This window comes from Poecilia reticulata, linkage group LG7, assembly GCF_000633615.1.
Source record: "Poecilia reticulata strain Guanapo linkage group LG7, Guppy_female_1.0+MT, whole genome shotgun sequence".
NCBI classification, from domain to species: Eukaryota; Metazoa; Chordata; class Actinopteri; order Cyprinodontiformes; family Poeciliidae; genus Poecilia; species Poecilia reticulata.
In genome coordinates this window covers 10271248-10281900 of record NC_024337.1, presented here as the reverse complement: position 1 = coordinate 10281900, position 10653 = coordinate 10271248, and the positions used below count along the sequence as shown (strand labels likewise).

Here is a 10653-nt window from a genome sequence, read left to right as displayed (position 1 = left end):
ATATAAAATAATGTATATATAATAATGTGCCAAAATATTCTGGTTTTCTTCTAAAGTCAGGGCGGTTATAGAGATCTACACTGATCATTATTTTCTCTGACATACAAAGCTTTACACGCCAAGGATAAAAGACAACAGAATGATCGCGTAACTGTTCTGAACACAATTTTTTTTAAAGCATGTCACTTTTGGGAGATGACTGACATTTCATCATCTGTTGTCAGTGGTTTCAATATTAAGGAAAAAGGAAAACATGGCATTATGGTAATTAATGTTGATTATTTGTCTCAAACAGGGAGTGGCAGTCATCTCTCTCTTCTTCATCCTGGTGTCCATCACTACGTTCTGCTTGGAGACGCATGAGGCCTTCGACGTAAAACAAAACATTACAGAGCTCATCAGAGAGGGAAACATCACGCGAATGGAGATCAGGGATGAGACCGTCACCAACCCAAAGCTCATCATGGTGGAGGGAATCTGTGTGGTGTGGTTTACCTTTGAGTTCCTGGTCCGAATCGTCTGCTGTCCAAACAAACTGGCCTTCATCAAGAACACACTCAACATCATTGACTTTGTCGCCATCCTGCCTTTCTACCTGGAGATGAGTTTGAGGGGTCTGTCGTCCAAGGCGGCCAGCAACGTGCTCGGTTTCCTCCGCGTGGTGCGCTTCGTGAGGATTCTGCGGATCTTCAAGCTCACGCGTCACTTCGTGGGCCTGCGCGTGCTCGGTCACACGCTGAGGGCCAGCGTCAACGAGTTCCTCCTGCTGGTCATCTTCCTCGCATTGGGAGTGCTCATCTTTGCCACCATGATTTACTACGCCGAGCGCATCGGAGTCACCTACAACCCCGAGATTAAAAACCACTTCAAAAACATCCCCATCAGCTTCTGGTGGGCGGTGGTCACTATGACGACGCTGGGCTACGGGGACATGTTTCCACAGACGTGGCTGGGTATGATAGTGGGGGCGCTGTGTGCTCTGGCCGGCGTGCTGACCATCGCCATGCCCGTCCCCGTGATCGTCAATAACTTCGGCATGTACTACTCGCTGGCTATGGCGAAGCAGAAGCTGCCGAAGAAGAAGAAGAAGCACACCCAGAACCCAGACGCGCCGACCGACTCGGCCTCGTTTGTGAAATCGGAAACAAACTCACACATCGACAGCACTCAGAGCGACACGTGTCCGCTGGCGGCGGAGGAGAGCAGCAGCAGGAACCGCTCAGGTGAGGTCAATAGTTCACACTGAAGGGCCAGTTCAACCAAAACACGCTGCAGTCTTTACATGCCGTTTGATTGTTTTTATTTTTATCTTTGGAGCACACTGCCTTGAAGAGCTCAGAGGTTTTGATCTGTGGTTCTTTTATTAGATTTTATTTTGTTTTATAATATCCTATCGGCGGTTGATCACTTTACAATATATAGCAAATTTATTGTAATATCACTGTTTACATTGTGACTGTCGCAAATAAATGCCCAGTCTATCATGCTTTAATGTTTTCTATAATATAATTGGTCACACTTGTTGTTTAATGCAGCAGTAAGAAGTGGAGATTCATTAAGAAACTACAACCACGTGAGACAGAAGTCGCCCAGTAGGAATTATTTTTTGTTGGACTGTTGTAGTTGAGATGAAAATAATCAGTCTCTTTATTTTTCTGGACTTTATATCTAATGTGAACAGCATGAAGCGTGATGATAGTCTGAGAGGAGCCATTTCCAAAGCCCATCTCCACCGTCTTAGCTCCAGTCTAAAAAAAAAAAAGCCACATCAGTCTTTCAGTCTTGTGTGGTTGTGTGGTTATTTACTGAGAAGTTGAAGGTTACTTTAACAGGAAATAGAGGTAGAAACTGTTGCCCCACTAGGGATTTTCCTGTTTAAAGTTAAAATGGAACCTGTTAAGGATTTTGGTCAGTAACTACCTAATAGAAAAGTGAGTGTTTTAACTTTCTTCAAGGGTTTTATGATACTAATATCCTAAAAAAAATTCTGGACAGTCCCATTAAAGTACCATGCAGGTTCAAATTGCATGTATTTTGTACAAGTAAAACATTATTTCAGATCATGCAAGGAAGAAAATCTACATGGTTTCTGAATCATATTGCCAATAGGGGACAAATTCTTTTAACCGTTTGCTAATCTCAGGTGGTTGTGTCTAATATTGTCACATATTATGAGCACCGAAACTGCAGTGTGTCATATTTCATGCTAAATATTCCCAAATATAGATTGTGTTTTCAGAAGCGCAGATAGTAAAAAGAGAAAACAATACGTCCAAAATCTCTGCAAATTATTTCCCATTAGATATTTGAAGTCAATTTTTCGAAAAGCCAATCCTTCAAAATTCTCAAAATGTTTCTGAGAATGTGCATGTTTGTTCCTCTTTTGTTCTAGTTTAGCTGCTTTGTTCATTGTTTAAACAGATTATTATTCAAGTATTTAAATTTAGGAGTCTTTATTTCTCCACCTGAGTACAGCAGGCTATTCATGATAAATACTATGCATCTTCTAATACTACAAAACCCACTGTGGTTGGCTTTCAGATTCCAGAGACGTGGTGTTGTTGCGACAGATGCTCTGCGTTTAGTCATATAGACAGAAATCCACCACGATCAAATTACTGCCCATAACATCTCAGTCAAATTGGATTTCATCACAGCAAAAATGCTGCTTTTTATGCAGTATGCCTCAGCCGCGGTCTGAGCTAACCCTCTGTGATAGCTTTGGCTTTCTTGTCGTTGTGTGTTTTCGTCTCCACGTCAGACTCCAAACAGAACGGGGACGCGAATGTGGCCCTTTCAGACGAGGAAGCCTGCAGTCTGACCCAGCCGCTGTCGCCCAGTGAGAAGTGGTCGCTGCGCTGCTCCAGAGGACGAGGCAAGAACAAGGAGGGCACCTGCTTCATCCTGACGTCTGGAGAGCCCAGCATCCATGTTGGTGGGTTACGTCACCACCTCACCTTTTGTTTCATTTAGTTTCATTTAGTTCAGTTCAAGTAAATCCAATTCAATTAAATTTACTTTAGTTCAGTCTAATCCTGTTCAAATCAAGTTGTTCAGTTAAGATTCAGTTCACTCTTTATGAAATGCAGTTCAGTTTAATTAAGTTTATTTCGGTTTTTATAAAAACACCGGTTCAGCTCAGTTCACTTAAATTAACTTTTAATCCATCATGTCTTTACTGTTGATTTTTTTTTTTAGATATAATTGCCATATATGAGGATCAAAGCTTTTTATAATTAAACCAAGATGCTGGTATCTGATTGCAAATGAAACTGATAATTAATTAATGAAACAATAGTCATAGTGACATCATAAAAAAAAACATAATGTGAAAACATATTTAGCAATCAAAAGAAAACCCTTTTTTTAGGATTTCAGATGTTAAACTCCAGTCTCCAGATATCTTGATTTGCTTCCTGTCTGTTGTTGCATTGATTTAAAAACTTTATTGCTCACATTTAAAGTTTTAAATGATCTAGCTCTGTCTGATTTATGCAATCTTCTCTCAGCAGCCACACACCTTTGAGTTCACTGCGGTCAGCCAGTTTTTCCTCGATGTTCCCAGATTAAAGTTAAAACATAAACGATGGCGTTTTTTTTCTTTTTGCCGCCTGCATGTTACAACATGTCACCAGCTTGCAACAAACAGCATTAATCAACACTCAGTGAGCGATGGGGCTTTCAGGAAATACATTCAAGCACAAAGTCCATGTAATGGGCTGTTGAAAAAAAACATGCAAACTCTCCCGGGCCCCCAGCTGTAGTAAGTGCTCCATTTATGAGGCCTGTTTTTGTTTCTCTGAAAGCAATAAGGCTAATGACCTCTTCAAGTGAAACGCGATTTAGCAAAGTGCAAAAAAAAAAAAAAAAAAAAAAACATCTCACCTATGTGAGGTGTTCTGGGTGTGTTTGGTGATGCCAGAAAAAACGGTGGGATCTCTGTTTTAAACGTGAGGGAAGTTGCTACATCCAGAGACTCATCTTTAAACAGCTTCTGGGTCCTTTGTGAATCCCAGTTTCTTTATTCATGTGTATCTGGGAATGAAAGTGAAATAACTACAGGTAAAAAAAATAAGATTGTTTTGTTAATCGATCAAAAGATGTGAAGAAAAGACAAAATGCAGTGATTACCTTCTACTTTTAGGTAGTCTTCCCTCCTTCGTCTGAAACAAGAAAAGTGAGCATCTTCATGCAGCTGTCTGAGGAAAATTGTCTGACTTTTTTCTTTAAATTGATAAGGTCCAGGGATTTCTTGCATGTTTATCCTGTTTCAAGTGACTCTGAGGTTTCTCAAAAGGTTTTGACGAAGCAGATTCTCTTCTGATTTCTAGTGATTAGCAAGCTATTAGTGGATTTACTGGCATGGTTTAGGTCACTGTCATGTTGCAGGGTCAGCTCAACCAGACTCATCAGCTGCTGCAATCTTTTTTTCTGAAGGCCTTTTGATCTCACCACAGTGTTCGCTGTCCTGTCAGTCAAGATAATAACAAAATAAACTGTCCATATCTTTGTTTTTAAATCCTAATACCACACCGTATGGACCTTTTTCCATTAAACACAAGATGTGTTTTGGTCCCCTGTGTCAAATCATGCATGAGAAACATTAGTTTTCGTCAGCACAGACAGATAGATGATGCAATTACAGCTCCAAAGCTCTTTTATTGATTTTCTATTGATCTGAAATGTAAAAAATGACACAGAGCTGCCTGTAGTGACTCCTGGCTAGCAGAGCTTCCTCAGCTCATGCTGACGACACTGTCGTTCCCATCAGCTTAAAGACTGAAGTTCTTAAACTGTGAAGTTAAACTGAACTGAACTCAAAAAACCTGGAGCCCATTTTGAGAAATGAATTGAGTGGAGACTATTATTTGAGGTGTTTAATATCTCTACTCCCCAAAAAAGCTTTTCCTTTGATTGCTAAAAATGTTGCGCACGTTACTGTTTTTTAACAGCTGCTTCGTTTTGATGTGTTTCCACAACCTGCAGTGACGTCTGATTTAAAAAGAGTTACAAGAGTCCAGGTGAGAGGTGATAAAAACACGAACAACCTTCTACAGAGCCTTAAAAGAGAGATTAGGCTTTTCTGTCTCTGGAAGTCATTGCAGACCTCCATAAGTCTGGTTTGTCCTTGGGTGCAATTTCCAGATGCTTGAAGGTGCAACACTCATCCGTTCGTACGGTTTTATTCTGCCACCATGGGAACGTCCAGCAGCCTGTCCAGGCAGGAGACATGTCCTGAATCCCAGAGAGGAAACGTCTGTTAGTGTGAAATGGGTCAAATCGACGCAAGAACAAAAACAAAATACCTCATGAGTTGAAGCTGAAGAGATTCTCCTTATTCTGTACTGACATGAGCTGAAAAGCCCTTCAGCAAGGAAGAAGCCATTACTCGAAAATCAACACAAAAAGCCAGATTAGAGTTTGCCAATGATACTAACTATTGGAGAAATGTTTTGTTGTGTCATGAAACTAAAATTGAAGTGTTTGGCCGTAATGATGCTGTGCCTGACTGTGTTCTTGAGCAATGTGGCCTACAGACCTGACTCAGGTTCTGTCTGGAGGAATGAGACCGAATTACAAATATCCAGTGCTATAAAACACATGTAAGCTTCTTAATTTGAAAAACGTAACAAACATAAATCATTTCTGCAAACCTAACTGAACAAAAACCGAAAGCTTTCGCCTGAGTTAATGTCAAACAGCTTACCATCCATCCAACAACTTTCAAGTGTAAATGAGATGAGGGATATATAAAAATAATGGAGGAAAATAATCTGAAAGTGTGGAGACCCCTCTACCCCCCCTAAAATTTCAGGTTCTCTTGTGAAAAAGTGAGGTCAGTTAACTGTCATTTAGATGTATTTCTGGAAAAAAAAACAGAAAAATGACAAAATGCTGATGAAAGACAGAACATCCCAGAACTAATCTATGGTGGAAAGAGGAGCGTGTTAATTGAATCCAGTGGTCTGTATCTGCTGAGCATCTGTATAGCAGCATCCTGTTCTATTGCAGGATCGTCTCACATGCATGTGTCTCTTATTAGCCAACATTATCTGAAAGAAAAAGGTAATTCTATTAACTCCTATTTGGCTCCAGCTGGAGATGTTTTCATATGGAAGTACTAGGCTAAATTTAGCTTGCTTCCTTTCTTGTTTGATATGACTTGTTGATAATTTTGCTTACAGTTTATTTTAATTGCAGTTAATTGTGGGAGGAGAAAACCTACATCTTGCTGCTGTCCTATTTCATAAATATTTCTCATACATGTGCTACTGATTAACCACCATTATTAGAAAAAAAAAGGGGCTTTTGGTTCAAAATCGTTTGGGTAAAATTCAAAATTCAAAGTCTCTTTTTTTTTCCCCAAGCATGAAAAAGCTGCCTCTGCAGCTGCAGCCGTTTTCAGTAGGCTTGTTGTAAATAGATTATGAGTCAGTGGCTCTGGTCTTCAGTGCTGTGCCCATGGGGGATTGGGCTGCTTGATACCAGAGAGTTGCTGGGAAAAAGGTGTGGATAATATTTCACCAAAGAGGTATGACTTGCTGCAGAGCGATGGATGGATGGATGGATGGATGGATGGATGGATGGATGGATGGATGGATGGATGGATGGATGGATGGATGGATGGATGGATGGATGGATGGATGGATGGATGGATGGATGGATGGATNATGGATGGATGGATGGATGGATGGATGGATGGATGGATGGATGGATGGATGGATGGATGGATGGATGGATGGATGGATGGATGGATGGATGGATGTGCTCTCAGAGTCAACAGTAAATGGAGGCTTACAGTACCCACAAATGGTTGACTTGAATGAAGTCAGCACAGGAAGCTTCTTCAATACTTAATGCTGATTAATGACTTTATACATGTGGAACCAAACACTTTCAAAATGCGTTCATAGGGCAGAGTGCACCATGAGAGCGTGTGAGGATGTGCAAACAGGCAGAGGAAATGTTCCAGATGAACCTGGATAGTCCTCAGAGACTCTTCTGGATAAATTGGAAGATTGATTTGTTTGTTCCATTAATAGCACAAAGACGCAAAGCAGAGACTTTTGTCCACCTCAGAAGTTTTCTGTCTGCGGTCTACCGTTGTATTTTAAAAAGTTATTAGTTAGTTAATAATAATTGTTGTCATTTTGTAACCTTTCTGAATTTTTACATCTGATCTATTATAAAAATTCAGTTATTCCATGTTGTTTTGTCCCCTCCACACACTGCCACACTTTGCATTCGCAGTTTATATGCAAAAAGCTAATTTTTCAATTAAAGTATTTTCATTTCATTGCATTAATTGGATTGGATGGTGGCTGATCATTTTGATGCCAGGACTGAATGAGCCCTCTAAGTGTTTTCTATGGAACATTTTGTTCTGGTCTGTCATAAAACTAGAGATTTTAACGCAATCCAAAAAGTATCGGGTTGTTTAAGTAGGTGAAGAAATTGCACTGCAAAAACAAAAAATCAAAGTATTTTTGGCCTAGTTTCTACTGCAAACATCAAAATACACTTAAAATGACACAAGGTTTTAGGAGCATATTTTAAGTAAATAATTCATTTTTTAAATTATTTTAAATGTATTAGTTACCCTGGTAGATTATTTCTCTTATAACAAGACATTTTTCCCATCTACAAGTGAAATAATGTAATATAATAGTGGAACTGACACTTTGTCATCAAAATTGAGGAATTATTGAGTTAAAACGAGCTCCAATATCTTGCTGAAAAGTTACTTGTGACATGTTTTTTTCTTATTTCAAGAGTACTAACATGACTGCACTAGAGCAGTCACTCAGTTCATAAAGTGAAATTCAAATTATATAAATTCTTTACATATTAAGTCATTTTCTCAAATACCTTTTGTTGTTGCTCATCTCTACGTTTGCGTTTCTCCACAGAAGGCTGTAAAGATATTCTCGGTACCAGTGGAAACCACACCCAGCCGGAGGTCACCACTCTGACCTAACGAAAGAGGAGGAAACGTGAAGCCTGCCGTCCGATCCCTGCTGTCGAAATAAACCGCAGAGCCACATGTTGTACATCAAGATGAACCGTTTTTGTTTCCTCCTGTAACATATCTGATAAAACAGTAGATATGTGCAGTCGTATTTGCGAAGCACTTTGCATGTATTGCATGATCTAACACGGTACTAGAGTTATACCAGATACACTCACAGTGAACTGGTCAATATAGCTCCTTTCAAGGGCCCTGAAGCCATTTATTTCTGTCTGTTTATGTGCTACAGGCTCATAAAAGACAGTTCCCCCTGCAAAGGTAATAGTTCTATTTCCTTTTTTACAGCTCAAAGTGGTAAAACCCAAAATTTTACTATTCTTGTTGCGAGAATCATTTTTCCTCCACTATAGCGGCATTAAGCGGTAAAAAACAGAATCACAGTTAATTAAAGAAAGAGGAAAATAGAAAGCACCAAAGCTATGTAAGCACCTTTGTTCTTCTTTCAGCATGGCAATGCATCTAATTCTAAAATGTGATATTATATAAATAAATTAAGTAAGAGGTCAGCTGGCCGCTAACTAGCTAACTAATTTAGGTCTTAAACTCCAAGCAAGAAACGTAGTAAAAAACTTAGATTTTGTTTAAAATAATTTACAATCCAAACAAAAACTGCCCTCAGAGTGACTGCTGTTTATTAGTTTGTGATATGTAGTTAAAGCTTTTTTATTATTATTATTTATTTATATAAGTAGTCACTGGGATTACAACCTTTACAGAAATATGAGCACACACACACCTATCATGGGGATATTGTGTCTTATTCATTTTAGATTTTTAATTATTTATTTGAACTGTTAAGTTTTCCTGGTGGAGTGATGACACAACATGCAATTTAGTTATTTCTAAAAACAAGAATTAGGAGCACAACTATAAGTTTCTTGTGGATTTTCTATCCACCAAGAGTCAAAAATAATACAAGCAGCTCTGATACATACATGCAGTACATCTAATATTTGGCTACTTGTCTTTTAGCAGATAAGTTGACCATTTCTGTATCCATCAACAAGCTTCCTTTCTGGTACAGAATCAGATTTTAACGTTTTTACTGGCTTGAGGTTGAAATTTTTAAAGGAGTCATTTCCAAAGTTTAAACTTTGACACAGGTAAGTTTTCCTAAGATAATATTAGACTTCCGTCACTGTCTTGACAACAATGTTGTTGAAAATTTCTGTTATTTTTAAAAGTAGACTCAATACCAGGACACACAATTAAAATACTAGTATTATTCCTTATAATAAGCAAGGCAGGATATCCAGCCAGAAACACTTTATGCCTGTTGATGGCCTCAAAAAGTGGAGGCGATTATCTGAAACTTAGCATTGATTATTGAACCAAATCACTGGAGTTGTATGTTGTCTTATCATTTCACAGTTCACAATAAATCAATAAAAGCCTAAAATGATACAATGTGCATGCCGGTGATGGGTTTGAACAGAACCGTAGGTGTTATTTAAGACACCTTTGAGCACAGATTATCATATTTTCCGCTGTTTGCCTTCTGCTGTGTCACTGCCTTCTAATACTGCAGAATGTGCAGATCTGTCTGTCTGGAACAGCCCAGAGGCAATGCTGCTTAAGCAACATGTTGACTTGTAAATGCTTATAAATTAGGACAGTTTGACGGAAGCTGGAGAAAATAAATCGGCGGAGCAGTATTGTCTGTTTATCATATTAGCTCAGTGCAGTCGATGCCTTGTTACTGGTTGACTCTGGACCAAAAATGCAGGCTCTATTAGATTAAGTGGTAGATTTTCTGTACGTGCTGGTAAAAATACATACGGTACAACGCCATTGGTTCCGCTCGTGCCTCATGGTGAGTAATGGAGTTTAGATGTCTGTAATGTAATCAGCTTTTGTTTCTCGCTGCCTCCAAGCCCAGAAGCAGCAGGAAAATGATTTCTTTACCCGTGTTTATAATGTATTCCTCATGCTCTACCATAGTGGCCTTATGTTTAATAAAGCAAAAGGGAAATTAATTTATGTCCTTAAACTATTTCTATACTGACGCCGATGTCTGTAACGTATAAGCAGCTGTAAGTATGTAGCACAGTACAAACATGATAGATGATTAATTACCTGTAAAGTCTGTTTATGAATCATAAAATAGCTGTTAACCAACAACGAGAGATCATTATTTTGAATATTCACCTTTTTACTCTTATTTTCTGTAGTTCCTGTTGTACATATTCGACGTTATCAGACAAGCACACTGCACATCTGTTCAATATTTGACCTGAACTGATCATAAAGGTAACTGTGGTGAATTTTAGCCCAGTTTTAACTGTCAGGAGTGTGTGTGTGCGCGCGTGTGTGTGGGAGGGAGTGTGTGATATTATACCTCCAAGGCATGTATTTCTATGCAGAAATTCAAATAAAACCCATTTCCTCCCCCCCCGGTGTTGAAGATACGTTGGTGTCGTTTCTGTTTTTGTTCCTCATTAGCAGAGGAGTTTTTCATCAGCGTTATCTGCTGTGCAGCTATTTATAAACGAACCAGCAGACGGCTCGTAGCGCCTGCTCGGAGCGCTGCAGCGGCAGTCACAGCTGCGCCTCCTGCTCTCTGCTGCCTCCCTGATTATGTACCAAAAGGTGTAGATGGCACGCAGATCACATCTCCATGGAGA

General features: G+C 39.3%; 1 protein-coding gene across 2 annotated transcripts in view; it reads left to right on the top strand.

The window, feature by feature from the left end:
- Positions 1-10437, top strand: part of kcnc4 (potassium voltage-gated channel, Shaw-related subfamily, member 4) — a 30131-nt gene extending 19694 nt beyond the window's left edge. The window contains exons 2-4 of one of the 2 annotated variants that reach the window (XM_017306007.1): positions 296-1223; positions 2762-2935; positions 7914-10437. In XM_017306007.1, the coding sequence (XP_017161496.1) occupies positions 296-1223; positions 2762-2935; positions 7914-7978 (1167 nt within the window). In that variant the 3' untranslated portion in view covers positions 7979-10437. Of the gene's footprint in view, positions 1-295; positions 1224-2761; positions 2936-7910 lie in introns of both variants that reach the window. The other variant, XM_008413282.2, reaches the window with a different exon arrangement.
- The last annotated feature ends 216 nt before the right edge of the window (positions 10438-10653 follow it).